The sequence below is a fragment of the Populus nigra genome, chromosome 11 (genome assembly GCF_951802175.1).
Source record: "Populus nigra chromosome 11, ddPopNigr1.1, whole genome shotgun sequence".
In the NCBI taxonomy this organism is placed as follows: Eukaryota; Viridiplantae; Streptophyta; class Magnoliopsida; order Malpighiales; family Salicaceae; genus Populus; species Populus nigra.
Window position 1 is genome coordinate 8179623 of NC_084862.1, and position 17601 is coordinate 8197223.

Sequence of the window (17601 nt, forward strand, 5' to 3'; positions counted from 1 at the left end):
TTATGAGAAGCTCAAACCTTTTGGATCTTTTGGATTTTTTTTATCATGCCTCAGCTTTGCATAGGCAGCTTTGATGATTGAGAATTTTCTTTTATGCCCCCTAGTATTGTTTGGGCACTTTCAATCGTTGAGGTTTTTTCTCTCGCACTTGCCCCCCAGTATGGGGTGTGATCCTAGTCAAGGTTATTTCCAAAAACATTACTAGGCTCAAAAAGGACAGCAAAGGATATATTTTTAGCTTCGTGAAAGGATTATCCAAGATGGCCTTTCTTCATCTCAAATGCATGCATTTAGGATCGGTAAGTCTTGCTTTCATACGAGCATGCAACGTGAGTTCTCATTATTCATTCAAATAAAACTCAGCTTTTGGAGTCACTTCATGGTGTGTGTTTTTTTTCGGGTTTTCTAGGTGTATGGTTTACCTTTCTAAGAAATCACTTGAATTTTCAAAACTTGTTTGTTTTGGATAAACACCAATATGATTTTTGTCTCATATCAAAAAACTTTGAATTCCTAAAAAATCTTTGTGAACAGGTGAGATCATGTATAGTTTTGGAAGAGAAGGGAAACACACCAAATGATTTTTGATGCAATGGTTCCATGTTTAAAGGTTATGCTCAATGTGTTATTTGTATGAAACAATAACAAAAAAGAAAGGCATGTCACGAACACAGGAAAACACATGATCTTATTAACAAGAAAGGCTCATTTGACAAAGAAAATCTTGTGGTATTATAAGCCAAAATTACCAACAAAACTGAAATAGGTTGAAGCAAAAATGATCAAACAAGATATAATAATAGGGCAGGCTTCATCCTTCTATTTTCATAAATCTTCTTCCCACAACAGCTCTTGTAGAGGTCTCATTGACAGTGGAGACAAAAACTGTGGTCAAAATTCGAGTCCTTCAAAATTTATGCTACCTTTTTCGCACCTTACCTTGACCATTGGTGCTTTATGAGCATTCTGCCTCTAGTGCCTTTACTGATCCACCGTTTCAAGCATGATTAGGTAGAGGGTTCGTGTTCATATTAGGAGCATCTTCCAATGCTATCCACCCTGCCTTGATTAATTGCAAAAGTTTTCTCTTGAAGGTGTTGCAAGTATGGATACTATGTCCAGCGACACCAGCATGGTATTCGCAAGTGAGCTCTTGCTTGTACCAGCTAGGGTAAGGTGGCTGTATCAGCGTCAGAGGTTCAAGAGCTACATGCCCGATGCTTAATAACTTCTGGTACATCTCATTCAAGGGTAGCGGTAATGGAGGTAGTTGTTCTTGGACCCTTAGGTAATTTCTAATTTGGCTTTTGGCTTGAAAGTTTTGGGGCTCAGGTTTTTTGATGTCGACAACTTGGGATGGAGTATGGTAGTTTTGGGATGAGTTTTTCCTGCCCTTATAGTCGTCTCCAACATGGTTGACATCTTTCTTTTTTAAGCTTCTTTTCTTGGTAGGTGCAGAAATTCTACCACTCTTGATGTCTTGCTCTATACGTTCACACACTACCACAGCGTCAGTGAATTGCTGGGCCGAACTACCCATCGCATGCTTATAATATGGTGTTTAAGCATGTTGGCAAATAAAGTGAGCATCTCCTTGTCCAAAAGTGGAGGATGGACTTGAGCAACTGATTCTCGCCATCTTTGGGCATATTCCCTTATGCTTTCTTTGTCCCTTTTCTCTAGATTGGACAAGTTGGTTCCGTCAAGAGCAATGTCTATGTTGTACTTGTACTGCTTGATAAAAACATCCACCGGGTCTTTCCATCTCCGAATCTTTATGTTGTCCAATCTCATATACCAGCTCAATGTTGCCCCACTTAAGCTATCTTTAAAAAAATGCATCAGTAGTTTTTCATCATGTACTACTTCTGTCATTTTATTGCAATAGGATTTGAGATGAGTCATGGGGCATTGTGTTCCACTATATTTGATGAACTCCGGAACACGAAACTTTTTTGGGACAACCACATTTGGGACCAGACACATCTCTGCTACCCGTACTGGATCATATAAGTCTACCCCCTCAATTACTCTGATTCTAGCTTCCAGCACCTCCATCTTATCTTGATCAATGCTATCAGATGACTTGGCCTTGTGGGACTCGTTAGCAAATGCATCCATGACTGCAGGGACTGGTGTAGGTGTTGTTGACTGCACAAATGTTGGATTATGTTGAGGCTCTTGTCTATGTTCACTCATTCTTTTTTCGGGCTGAGTTATTGTTGGAATCTGATTAAAGGTGACCAGTCAGTTAGAAGGACCTACACTAGAGGTATTTCTCAGTGTTTGCTCGAGTAAGCTAGTGAGGCGAGCCACACTTGTCTTCAGAGACTCCAACTCTTCTTGAAAATAGGCATCACGATGAGTACGCTCTTCATCTTCCATGTTTTTTGCTCGAAGTCGGGTGTTGTAGACTCTTTGGGGGCCTATATTTCAACCTAATGCATGTATGTATGTTATTTACAATGAATGGATGCATATGTACGATGCAAATGTATGTAGATGTGTATTAGGAAGTTCATACTCTAAGGATAGGTTTGGGCCATTACATGATGGGTGGCTTTCTACCTGGTTTCAAAAAGGGTCTCTTGCTGTCCTAGTGATCACCCTCGTGAAGGCAATGTAGGGGCTCAGTAGGTAATGGGATGGCATATGCACCAATCATTACCAGTCTAAGCACTCAACGGAGAGTTGGGGTTTACACAAACTTAAACATTGACTAAAAGTCATAAGGTAAGCTGCTAGTCCCCCACTTAACCTAAAGTTTTTCTCAATATAAACTCTCATAAAATGTGAATGATGCATGAAACAATTTTATACAATGCTTGAATAAATATATACAAATTTAAAGCATATGAGCAAATGAGAATGAAAATTAACAATAACACAAAACCAAACAATAAAACACGATGATCAGACAAAAACAAAGCTTAGTCCACAAGGTCCCCAGTGGAGTCGCCATTCTGTCGCACGTGTGCGGCGTCACGGCGATCGCCCACCCACACTCAATGTGTGTGTCTGAAGCATATGGGGAGACAGGGAATTCTTGTCTTTTATTAGTGGAAAAAAAATGGAATGGGAGTCGCCACCTAGTATTATGGTCACTAAAAACCTTAACTGATCTCGGAGATCAGGTACGGAGACTGGTTGCGTAAAGGGAAGGTATTAGCACCCCAAATACACCTTACCTAAGGTAAGCACCATTGTTTTATTTGTCTGATCAAAATCTATGGTTTGGTCGTGTTTCCTAATTGTTGGTCCTATCTATCTAAGAATCAAGAAAAGCCCTCCTCAATAAGGAGGTTCTTATCTTAATAGGGTAGAACCTAACCGTTCCAACGTTGGAAAAAAAAATTAATATCCGAAATACGTATTACATGTAATATCATACCCCGGATACTAAAAGACAAACAAAATAAAATTTTTATTGTTTTTGAAATTTTGGCCAATGTTCTCTTGACTTTAATAAACTGGTTATTAAAATCAAAATTGCATGCTAAAACATTGTTTTTTTGTGTATGAAAAACACAATATGATTTTTTAGCTTTTGGACACTTGGCCGTATGCATAAAACTTTTTTTTTTCAAATTGTTTTGTATTTTTGAAGTTTTGACGAAAAAAGGATATGTTAATATTGGATTTTTCATTTTTAGCAACATAAAAAAATATTGCTTGATATTAATCAAAATGACATAAAAAATACATGAGAACATTGTAAAATTCCAAAAAATATTTTTTAAAATGTTTCTTTTAAAAAAAAAAGTGGGCCAGACCTGGCCCAACCATTCTGGGTTGGGCCTAACCCGACCCATATACTGTGGGCTGGACTCAGCCAAGCCGCGTGGGCTGGGCTGATGTTCCAGCCCATAACCAAAATAATGGTTACTCTGCTAAGCACAGTAACCACGTAATTATAATTGGTCGGTTACTATGCTCATGCACAGTAACCGGTTAATTATTTCTCTTGCTGCAGAAACGTGAACAGTACACGCTCTGCATGCAAGAGACCAACCAAGAAGACGAGAAGACAGAGAAGAGTGTTACCTGAAATGGAAGTGCTCTGGTAGCTGAGCTAACGGCGGCTTGCGGTGGCGGTCGGGCATTGTTCCAGGGGTGATGCTGCTGTTACAGTTTTTTTTCTTCTTCTTGTTGCCTTCTGCTATCTCTGCCCCTCCCCCTCGTTTGTTCTGTTCTTCCCCGTTTATGTTCTGACGGTGATGGAAGGTGGTCGGGGCAGCGGCTGGGAGGAGAAATGACGATGATTCCAGGCAGTGGCACGGCTGTCTTTTCTTCTCCTCCTCTGTGCAGAGCCCGCGGTCTCTGTTTTTTCTTCCCTCTCTGTTATGACCTGTTTTTCTTCTCCCTCTCTGGTTTTGTTGGCGTTGGCAGTGCTGATGGTGGTGGAATGGCGGTGCTGTTGTGGCGGTGGAAAGGAAACACGGTGGTGGCGCCCAAGGGGTGAGGAACGGTCCTTCTTCTTCTCTATACTGAGACCATCAGTCTATGTTCTTCTCTTCCCCACGTATGCTTTCATTTTCCCTCCTCTCTTTCAAACAACTCTTCCTCCTCTCTCACCTTATATTGCTTCTCCTCCTCTCTTCCAAATCCGTCCCCCCAGTTTTTTTTGTTTCTAACTACTCAAAACAACCGGCTCTCTTTTGTTTTCTCCACCGTTTCTTTTCTTTTTTTCTCCTTTTTCCTTCCCTCCTCTTTGTATTTATAGGTGCACAAAGAGAGGGGCACCTTACCTCTGCCATAGAGCAGGGTAAGGTGGCTACCCTGCCACTGTCTTGGCGTAGGGTAGGGGCGGAGCATGGCTGTCCACAGGGCAAGGCTCTCCTGGTTTTCCATCATGGTGGCATGGTATGTGTGGGTATAGGTCATGCCGGGTTTCCTGGGCAAGTGGGATGGAGAGAGAGAGTGGAAAAAAAACATTTAAAATCTTCTTCTTCCCTGCCTCTGCATGTGTAGGGAAGAAGAACGGCACTGTTTTAGTGTTATGTTTTTTTTTTAAGAAAGAAGAAAAAAAATGTAATTTGGAAGAACCCAAAAATGGGTTATGACAATAGTGTTCATTACATTTAATTTAAGTGTTATTTTGTTTCAAACAATATCTTTATTTCTATATCATTGGCTTATTTTTTTCAATTTTCTATTTCTCAACATAAAAAATTGAAAAATAACTTGAAATGAATAAAAGGGACTAATTAATTATATTTCAAAATAGAGAGGCTATTTAATTCTTTTGTATATAAGAGGGATTATTTTTATAATTTATTGGTATAAATTCATGATCCCGCCTCTAGCCCAAGTTGAGATGGGATCTGATTAAGATGGTATTTTTGTATCCTTGAAGCCTACTGTCTTAAGGGACTAATTTGGTCCGTGAACAAATCCGACCACGACAAATTTTTCTTTTTCTATTTTTTTTTCTTTTCATAATTAATCATCATAGATTGATACTGGTCATATAAATTTTTTTAACCGAAATAAATATTTAGGTATTGCTAATGTGTTTTCTAATAAAAAAAAAATTTAATTATGTGGGGTTGATCTGATGTGACTCGATCAACTGGGCAAGTTTAAAAATAATCCAGATGACAATTAAAAGCATAGTTTGACTAAAAAAATATTGAGACAATATATATATTTTTAATATATAAATATTGAGACAAAAATATTGGATTGATCCAAATCAACTCAAGTTAATCAATCAAATCTGTAACCCGGATCATGGGATTGAGATAATTCCATAAAAAATAACAAATTATATAGTTCAATTCTCAATTAACTCAATATTGTATGATTAAATTGAAAAAAAAAATCAATTAAAAAAGAAAAATAATATAACCAAAGTCAACCTATATTAACCTGCCAAACCTGGGTTAGGAGATCAAAATAACTCCATAAAAAACAAATAAAAAAATTATAAAGTTCAATTTCAAAACAATCCAATGTTGAAGGAAGAAATTAAAAAAAAATCAATTAAAAAATGGATCATAAAAAACCTTAGTCAACCTGGTTAATCCACAAAACTCGCAATCTGGGTTATAAAAATGTGATAACCCATTAGAAAACAAATGTAAAAATAAATTTGAAGTTCAATTTTCAATCAACCAAATTTGAAAGGATGAAGTTTAGAAAAGAATTAATTAGAAAAATAACAAAAAAAAGAATTAATTTATTTTAATGATCTGAGTCACCACGATTAATCCGTAAAACTCGCAACTTAAATTATAAGACCACGATAACCCCATAGAAAGCAAATAAAAAACAATTATGAAGCTTAATTTCCAATTAATTTAATGTTGAAGGATGAAGTTGAGAAAAAAATTAACTAAAAAAAGAACAAAAAATAACATGAGTCAATATAGCTAACCCGCAAAACTTGCGACCTAAATCATTAGATTAGAATAACTCTATAGAAAGTAAATTAAAATAAATTATGAAGTTCAATATCCATTAAACCTAATGAAGGATGAAATTAAAAAAAAATAAAGTATGAAATTAAAAAAAAATCCTAAAAAACTTTGAGGATCAAAATGAAAAAAGAGCAAAACTTAAATTTTTTTTTTTTTTTATGAATACTAATTCATATAATTAGATTGAGTCATATACACTTGATTATCGTTAAGAACTTGGGAAATTCTCAGGTAAACACAAACAAATTAGGAGGATGTTTTCTTATTTTATTGAACATCTATATATATATATATATATATATCCTTACAAAGAGAACAGAAAAGAAAATAAACTGTCGTGCATGTGTTTTCATGCCTATTTACATGGTAAGTGATGAGGAATTGGAAAGTGACTAGGAATCTAACAATTTGTTATGAATTATTCAAACTACTAAGCAAATCATAAAAACTAGACCAACATTGACAACTAACCGTTTCAACAATTATTACTTTAAAAAATGAATCTTATTTAATGTTTTTAAATGAGAATTTAGATGCACAATCTAGTTCATGAATAATCTATTTATCCAGACTGATTCCTCTCTTGTCAAACTCTACTAAGATATATTCAATTTTTTAAAATTCATTTTTCTTTGGGATGGACGTTGACAACATGGAAAATTCTATGAAATTGCAAGGGATTATTCGGATTGACTAGCATAAGTTCCAAATAAAGCCCTATAATGTTTACAAAAGAAGATGAAGAAATTGCAAACCTTCATCCTCAAGAATCATCATTCATCGAGGTGTAACCTCCGTGATTGAGAGCTCATTAATGGAGAATTTGAGATGGTCACATCCAGATTGACCTGATGGAGATGATTCAGGGTTAGTCAATGACCTCGATGTTTGATGTAGGTTGTTCTGTACACGAGAGAATATCTAGTACTGGCCTTGATGTTTGTTCCTCCACGGTAGAGTGCATAAAATACGAAGTTCTTGATGGTAGTGGAACAACGACAGAGTTGCTACAAACTGAAGCCATGGTAGGTCTATCTGCTTCATTTTCTTGGTCCGATGTGAAAATCTTATCAATATATCTCTCCTTGGAACAGCCCTTGCGATGAAAAGATCCATCATTTTTAATGTTGTTCCTCGATTCCAACTGCCAGACCAAGAATCTGCATGCGGGCTTGGTTTTGTGGGCCTCATATGTAGTCCTAGAGAAACCCACAGTCATTATACAGGCTTTGGGTTAAGGATTATCACTTGACGAGTCCATGGGGTATTCCTTGTCTCATCTCAATAAAAATGGCCCTTCTAAAGAGTTCGTCTGGTCCAGCTAGCACTAGCCCCATACCCCAAAAGTTGAACTCCGAACTTCTATGCCCGAAGTTCCTATCTGCTATTAAAATACATGAATTAATATAAAGTTGAGTTTGAAAACCCCTGGTTAGCCTATAAAAGTATATCTGAAATTATGTAAAAGATATATATATATATATATATATATATATATATGGCACAAATAAAGGTTAGTCAAATTTTTTTATTTTGTTAAAAATATTTTTTATATATTTTTTGATTGTTTTTTTATACTATCTTAAAAATAAATTTTAAAAAATAAAAAATATATATTATTTTAATATATTTTTGACCGAAAAACATTTTAAAAAACAACCCGAACTTCCCAACACTTTATTATAATATTATAAAATGCTTTTATCTCAGCAATCCAAAAAAAAAATAAAGGAAAAGGCAAACACTTCAAGCATTGCAATGCAACAAGAGAATAGTCCTGAGATACAGAACAAATTATAGCATGCTTAACGGTGGACCCTCCATCCGCAAACTCTACCGAGGGTAGAGTTCAGAGATTGAAGCCTCATTGATTGAACATGGGACAGATGCACTTCGGGATTGATCAGACTCGGTCCAAGTTGATGCTGTCCCAGGCAGTACCGTACTGTGAGCAAACAATGCAGGCTTCTGAGGTACTGGAAGAGTGATGGAGTAAGAACTTAGCATGATAACAACTGAAGCCATGTTTGGTCTATGAAGTGCATTTTCCTGCACACATAGTAAACCAACGTGGATACATCTCAACATTTCATTTCTTGAGCCAGCCCTTAATGTCGAATCTATCAGCTTATCTAAATTTGGTCCGCTATTCCAATTTTCCCACGTCTGCAAAAATTTAATCTGTTTAAAATCTAGCAAAACAAAAACTTCAAATTGAATTTACCGATTAAGTAACTTTACTGATTAAATTTCAATTTTGTATGTATCCGAGTGCATTATTGTATTCCAAAAAAAAAGGATTTTAATCTCGAGAAGTTCACCGGATGATATATTAAGAAGGTTTGTTAGTCTTTTGTTTAAATCTTGGAACAATATTTAAGAGAATTTATTACATTACTATGAATACATAAAACCAATTTGGATCGTGCTCAAAATTTTATAAAAGTTTCCATAGTCTGTTTTCCTTGTAGTAACTATGAAATCGATACTCGGTGACGAGAATACCTTGTCATTCAAACTTAAATAACGGCTTAGAAGAGTGATAACTTTTGATCTGACCATTGGATCACCCTCAAATTCTTACACAAGTTTTTGAAAGCCGTTTTCCCTGGAGTAGCTATGCAATCGCTACTCGGTGACGAGGAAGTCTCGTCGGGCCATATTAGAGTAACAGCTCAAAAGGACCATAACTTTTTATTTGACTGTTGTATCGTGCAAAAAGTTTTACAAGAGTTTCCATAGCCTGTTTTTCTTATAGTATATATGAAATCGCTACTCGGTGATGAGGAGGTCTTGTCAGCTAGCATTGTGTAACGGCTCAAAAGGGCAATAATTTTTTATCTGACTGTTGGATTGCCCTCAAAATTTTACACGAGTTTTGAAAGGATGTTTTCCTTGGAGTAGTTATGCATTCAGTACTCGGCAACGAGGAGGTCCAGTCGGGCCAAACCAGAATAACAGCTTCAAAGAACTATAACTTTTGATCCAACCGTGTTGTGATGTCGCGGTCACACAAATTAATTATCCTAGCTTGAAACACAACACACAAGATAGTATAGAGCAAGCAAGGGGTCGATCCCATAAGGAAGGTTCAAGTCAGATTTTTATGCTAAATGATTTGCAATTTAGGAGGGGTTGGACATTATCTAGGCTAAAGCAAAAGAAAACAAAAAACTATCAAGCAAAATTAAATAAAATCAAAAAATTATCAAGAGAACAAACCTTGATCGCAAGCACACATCCACCTACGAAAATCAGAACTGATTATAGAAACGAAACATCAATTTATATTCTGAATATTTATCTCTTATTAACATTAGTTAATTAACAGATCCACCGTATAACTAACCTTAACAATCAAACAACCACAATGTCCGCACTAATAATTTAATTCAATGACAGCCTTAAGAACTAGATAAGTTGTAAATCCCAGGAAAAATCAAGGCTGGATTAAATTAAAGAAAATAAACTAAACTAAAAAGATATGGGGGCAAAAAGAATACACTTAAAGAATATACTCCTCTTCTCACCAAAAATCTGCAGCTATCGTAAAGAAAGAAAAGAGGGAGTTTTTGTATCCATTTTTACAAATCAAGAGAGAAACACCAAAATTTCAAGAACCCATTCAAGATTAAGGGTTATAGGTAGAATAAACACTGGTGGGCAAGGAATTAACAAGAAAATTTAAACAAGAAGAGAAGAGGGGAGGGCCAGCTGTCATTAGAAAGAAAATAAGGGAGTTGAAGATCGAAACCTTGATTCGTACCGGGTAAGGTATTCTAAACATGGTTTTATGATTCGTTTCAAAGTCGATTATGAATTGATGTCTGGATGTTGAATTATAGATTAGAGTTCTTAGACTTGAATTGAGGAAAAAGTATTAGTTGTTAAATTAAATAACTTCTTGTGTTGTGTGTAAATGGAAAGGTTGACGAATCTGGACAGTTTTATCTCTTGACTTTCATAGGGATTTCGGGTAGTAGGATGAAGGAATTAGGATCAGGTTCCTTCATAGAAATTGTAGTTTTGGATGTTGACTAACTAAGAAAATTAATCTTGCTCAATTTGGAGTTATAGAACTCTAGCAATGGGTCACCAACTGAGACTGGGTCATGACAGACCCTGTAGGGTAGTAGGTCTGGTTCGTTGATGAGCAATTTTGACTATCTTAGCGGCAGAATTGGGTTCTCCTTCCTTCTGAGAACTTGTAGCCTCATGTCTTAACTTTACAACGAGACCAATTTCGCTTGCAACGGAGTTCTAAACTCTAGATATAGTTAAAAATCTGAGGAGAGTGGATAGTAACATTTCAATGTCTAGATAGTAACAGTTGGACAGTAACAGTTTAATGTCTAGACAGTAACGGTTGGACAGTAAAATTTCAATGTCTAGATAGTAACGGTTGGACAGTAACGGTCCAAATGGTTGTTGATAAGCAATTTTAACTGTCTTGGAGGCAGAACTGGGTTTTCCTTCCTTCAGAGAACTCGGAGCCTCATGTCTTAGCTTTCCAACGAGACCAATCTCGCTTGAAAAGGAGTTTTATAACTCTAGATATAGTTAAAAATCTGAGGAGAGGTCGAACAGTAATTGTTCAAAAACAAAACAGTAACAGTTGGACAGTAACAGTTGGACAGTAACAGTCCAAATGTTTGTTAATGAGCAATTTTAATTGTCTTAGAGGCAGAACTGGGTTCTCCGTCCTTCAAAGAACTTTAGCCTTATGTCTTAGCTTTCCAACGAGACCAATCTCGCTTGAAATGGAGTTCTATAACTCTAGATATAGTTAAAATCTGAGGAGAGGTCGAACAATAACAGTTCAATGTTTAGATAATAATAATTCAAGATTTAAACAGAAACAGTTCAATTATAAAGAAATAAATGATAACTATGGTTGGACAAAGAACGACAATATTAATAGGTGTAATGAGAAAAACATAAAATATTAAGAAATGACTGAAAGAAAGAGTTATAGGCTGTTGATATGGTTATTATAAAACATATCCTTGAGTGAGGAAAATTTATGAGATAAACCTGTGATTTGCAGGAGGGACCACAGGCATGGTGCAACAGCAGCAGCAGGGGAGCACAAGTAGAGCTTCTATTGCAGGTAGGTGAATCGCACTTATACTTTCTAGTTAAATTCCATGATTTAATATATTACCGATGTGAAATGTGAATTACTGAATATATGTGTATTCAAGGTAAAAGGTTATTGTGTGAATTGCCAAGTGATGAAATTATCGCTGACAAAGGAAATATAAGAAGTGTGATTTGAGGCATGAACTAGCATACATTTAAGTGTATGTTACGAATCCCTGGTAAGGGGATCGCCATGTTTGGACTAACATACATTTAGTGTATGTTAGGATCCCGAGTAAGGGGATCACCGTGTATTGGCTAGCATACATTTAGTGTATGTTTGGATCCCAGGTAAGGGGATCATCTTGCATCGACTCCTACGTGGTGATGATGATGATAACAATGAAATTGATATCAGTAATGTGTTAAGTAGAAATAATCATGATTGATCTTATAAAATCTGAAATGGAGGTTAGGAGAGGGAATGGTTATTAATAGTTGAACAAGGAAGAGATTCTAATTAAAATCAGAAGGGAGTAGTGAAAAAATTATGAATGCTTGTTACCGTTTTTAAATTGTTAGATATTCGTGTTGTTATATTGATTGTGATATTCATGTTTCAATAACATGTATTTTGTTTCAGGACCATTGCATGCATGACAGGAGTAGATCCTAGCTTATGTTCCCTTATTGTAATCTAGGTTCTAGGGAGTATACCCTTATATTTTGTAAACATTGAAATGTTTGTATAACTTAATTTGTATAATTAATGTTTAAACTTGATTAAATGAACTTAACTCTGTAGTTCATATAACCATATTTAATGTATGTGTTTTTATATTTTTATCTTTCTATAATGATATTTTGTTATATAATGTATATCATAAATTTTGTGGTTGATAGGTGTGATAATATTTGTGGGTTTGAAACCTAGGATGATTGGGTCGGAATTGTGTTAAGAGATGCGAGTTATTAGAAGTATAAACAGGTTACATGTCGATAATTTTCAAGGAAAAAATAATAGGGGGGAGAGAGAGAGAGTCGTCGATTTTCTTTAAGGGAATTTATTTAAATTCCAACAGTTGGGTTCAATTTCATTACATCAATCCAAAGATGATAAAGGTAGGAAGTTCAACAAGCTAATGTTGAATTAGTTACATTTTCCATGTTTCAACTGTGAGAGTCGGGAGATGAGTTTAGGGAAGGGGTTATGGTGGTGCTTGCATAACCATGGTTTTTGCAGATCAGCGATAAAATCTATGTTTTTGGACAAACAACTGCTTGTAATGGTTATTTTTGTCAAGATTTGTGGTTTCTTAATGGTCAAATGACAAGGACAAAACGCAGTCACAAACCTTCGCGTGAGAAGCTACCATTTGAACAAGTTTCATTTTCATGTTTCAAAAAAAAAATTATTTTTTAAAATTAATATTTTTTTAGTATTTTCATATATCATTTTGATGTGTTTATATTAAAAATAATTTTTAAAAAATAAAAAAAATATTATTTTAATATATTTTCAAAAAATATATATTTTAAAAAATAATTATTATTATATTTTCAAACACTTTGTATTTTTATGTTATATGTGGTTGAAATGCAAAGCACCACAATTACCTTTTGTAACCAAACAAGCTAAAAATTTTGGATGAGAGAAAATAAACCTCAATCATAATTTCAAATAGACTCTTATCAGTTTTAGGTATATAAATTAACATCCACAGAAAAAAAAAATCCCTAATACCTCCTTAAACATATTATATTATTTAGAAATATAGTAGATATTTTTTAAAATATTTTTTATTTAAAAATATATCAAGATAATTTTTTTATTTTTCAAGATTTATTTTTTATATCAATACATTAAAATGATGTAAATACACACACAAAAAATTGAAGCTAAATGTTTTTTTCAAAAATATGGTTGGACCACAATATCAAATACCATCATTTGATATATATATATATATATATATATATATATATATATAGTAACCAAAACATTATAGGGCATGGATTTTTCATTGTAACTATACATATAGTTTAATGTTGATTGCTATAGTGAAATTATTTCTTTGCCCTTGAGTAGGGAAAAAAACCTTGAGGGTGAGGGCACTTTGATCTTCTTCACTGACTCGTTGATCATTAAAAGATTGTTATAGGGGTGTCTAGGTCTTTTTTATTTTTTTTCATAGTAAAAATATTATTTTACTCCCGGAGTCAACAAAACATAAAGTTATGGACCAAAGGCTTTTTTGACTTTTCATAAACTTGTAAACAGTAAAAATACTAGTGTTCTCATGTTGACTTTTTAATCAAAAACATTACTAGAACTTGTTGAGCACATGCCAATAAGTGGTGACATTTACATCATTCAAGTAGCGCGTATGATCTAGATCACCGGTTTTGCATGCCTTTTTAAAATATAAGTTTTTTTAATTGTTTTGTTTGTGTTTGATTTTTCAAGATATTACTCTCATTCATCTATAATTTTTTTTATATACAAATGAACTTTATTTTTTAAATAATATTTATGATGTGTTTGGCCTTGCGTAATCTTTTATTTTGGAGTGTTGATTTATTCAGTCGGTTTTATTTGTGTTATCTTTTAGGTCACGAGTTTTTTATAGTGTGGATTTATCTTTTATTGATTTAAATAAATAAGTTTAATGAACACGGTCGAGTAAATGTCTCATTTTGTGTGATTGAATATCTTAATGTATTTTCATCTCTTAATTTGTTTCAATTTCTCTTTCTGTAATTATTAATGACTTTTTTTAGTTTATTTACATAAAAGGTTATCGATTTATTTAATTAGATGTTTGCATAAACTTTTTAATTTACACTTTAATTTTTTATGTGAAAAAAACATATCCAAGTAACTTGTATACCCAATATTTTTCTGAGGAAAAAATTTATAACCTGTAGCAAAGTGTGAGTTAGATAGCTATTTTATTTTATTTTATTTTTAGTGATATATTAGCTTTCAAGTAATGATATACCACTTAATGTACCATATGCAGTTAATGTAATTATATCATTAAAATTCATCAATAAAAAATAAAGAGAAGTTATTAATATTATGCAATAAAGATAAAAATTGAGTATAAATACAAACATGCAAATAGATGAAGGAAAGTTATGGCCTTATCAATATACTAGTTATATGATTGTTCGAGTATTTATATATAGTTAATTATTTGAATATATTATCATAATTTCATGTGTGTGTTGTTATAAGTTAATGTAATTATATCATTAAAATTCATCAATAAAAAATAAAGAGAAGTTATTAATATTATGCCATAAAGATAAAAATTGAGTATAAATACAAACATGCAAATAAATGAAGGAAGGAAAGTTATGGCCTTATCAATATACTAGTTATATGATTTTTCGAGTATTTATATATAGTTAATTATTTGATTATATTATCATAATTTCATGTGTGTGTTGTTATAATTATTATAATTATGTTTATTTGTATTATTTTTAGTAATTTTAAATAAGAATAGTAATATATATCTCGTATCAATTAAAAATGTGAATCCCAAATTTTATATATTTTCTATAGCATTTTATCTATTTCAACTTGGTATCAATATTTAATTTTGTATTATTAATTGAAATTGAATTTATAAAATTTCTATTCTAAAACTAAAATACAAAAATAATAGAAATCTTAATACATACATACATACATACATATATATATATATATATATATATATATATATATATATATATTCTCATTTTATTGATATATATTAATTTAAATACTTGATCATTGTCAATTTTTTTTTAAAAAATACTATTATATTACTTGATTTGTAATTTTATTAAGAACAAGGACTTAGTTGCAAAGTGATAAGGGTTGAAATAATACATAACTCTACCCACGTACTATTATAAAATTTAAATGACTTTAAGGATCTTAATTAAGAGATAATTTTCATTTTATTTTATTTTGCATTTTATTAAAAAATATTCAATATGCATCTTAAATCGAATTTTATGATATTAACTTAAGTAAAAATACTTTAGAATAAACTTATGCTAGGAAACTATAATTCAAGATTTTAGTTAAAAGTTTTTCTCATAATTTTTTTCTTTTAACTTGGTATCAATGTTTAATTTTTTTTTATTTACATATGTGACTTAAAGGATCCAAATTCTAAGTTAATTTTATAATATATAGAAAGTATTATTTTGTTAAAATTTAAATATATTGATACGTAAGTAATTCATGTGTTTTAATCATAAAATACACTTATAATTTTATCTATTTCATTATTATAAATTATATATTGATTGATGTTGTAGTTACAGTCGCAGTTAGTTATCTTCCCTTACTTCAAAATTGTAGTTTTATGGTCAATATTGATATAAAATACCACATAAGAATATATTTTTATATCCTATATTTTGGATACTAAAGGTAACTAAACTGTATAAATTAAACCTTATTGATCCTGTTATTGAGGAGCTCAAAAATAAAATGCCTTGTATTAAATAAACGTATGCTAATTTAATACATCAAGAGAAAGCATAATTCATAAACTTAATGGATCATGATATAATTTTTTTAAACCATGTTATTAATATTTTTTTATAATAAAACATTAAATTCTTACTAAATGCCACACTTCAACGAAAGTTTCTAACAAGCTCCTTCAATGTAATCAAGAGCATGATAATTTTTTCAAAGAAAGAAAGTAAAAAAAAAAAACCCATGATAATGATAAAAATTTCAGATTTTTATATAAATTGATTTTCAATTGATGACAACAGTTTCAATAGTCCTGCATTAAAGATTTGAAGCCATCCAACGGACCATATATATAGTATCATCTGCAGTTTTTTCTCTCTTTATGGTTTCAAAAATTTTAAAACAAGATTTTAAAAAAAAATTAAGTAAAATTGACCATCATCATCATAATTTTCTAAAACTATTTTGTTTTACTTTCAAAAAATTTTGATACAGGTTATCAATTTAACTTTTTTTGAAAGGGAAAAGAAGGTTAATTTTATTGTACTCTCATCTTCCACATAAATAATATTTACCATAAAAATTATTAATGGATCCAACATCACATTAAAGAAGAAAGCACAACTCCCATGGAATTATATATTGCACACCTTTCTCTGTTACACATCAGCGAGTTAATGTTTCTGGTTTTTTTATCAAACAGTAATTCATATTGAGTTCTTCATGCATTAATGATAATAATTAATGAATTCATTTGCACATAATACCAGATAATTAATTTTCTACCTCATGTCTTGACCTTATCTTACTAAGTGGGAATTCCAAGTGCCTAGCTACCACTCCAATACAGCTCTTCTGGCTAAGGAACAATGGTTTATGTTTTGTTGTAAGGCAACAAAATCTATATAAAAAAAGAGAAATTCATGTACATGGCTCAAAAAAAATAAGAAAAACAACTCAAAAAAACAAAACAAAACAAATTTCATATATATATATATATATATACATGAACATAAATACTGAAAAATCCGAAACAAAATCAAAGCACAAAAACAACAAAAAACCTCTGTATATATGTAAGACTAGAAGAGCTGCAAGTGCATTAGCAGAGATCAACATGGACGTTTTTACTTTCATGACCAGAGCAAGTAACAGAATATATGGAAGGTGACAATTTGCATCAATTCTGCACACATTGACAAAGGCTTGTTTAGTACGGCAGCACATTCTGAAACCAAATATTCAAAAGTACCTCCATTTGCAGGTTTGCATTTATACAAAGCAAGCACAAATTTCAATGAAGACATTCCTCCAAAGATTGACAGTTGAACCAAACACTGCCAGTATTTGTCTCAAAACATTGAAACAATTCATCAAGAAAACTTGATAGTCCTTCCACCTTTCCCCACAAATATCGCTACCCTACTCGATGTTCCTGGGACTCATTTCTCAATTCTCCTTTCCCACAGCCTCTAATAACAAACCGTCTACGTCGACTCATAATTCAGCATCTTCTCATATCCCGAGAAAATTATTTATATTAATATACCTATTTGCACCTCTAGCAACATAAAAGTTAAACAATGGCCACAGAGAGAAAAGGAAACC

At 32.6% G+C, this 17601-nt stretch overlaps 1 protein-coding gene across 1 annotated transcript; it reads right to left on the bottom strand.

The window, feature by feature from the left end:
- Nucleotides 1-997: 997 nt before the first annotated feature.
- On the bottom strand, nucleotides 998-2385 carry LOC133668702 (uncharacterized). The gene is made up of 3 exons (XM_062088651.1): nucleotides 2266-2385; nucleotides 1537-2151; nucleotides 998-1180 (listed from the first exon to the last, which is right to left on the bottom strand). The coding sequence occupies exons 1-3, from the start codon at nucleotides 2383-2385 to the stop codon at nucleotides 998-1000; spliced, it is 918 nt and encodes a 305-aa protein (XP_061944635.1).
- Between the last annotated feature and the right edge of the window lie 15216 nt (nucleotides 2386-17601).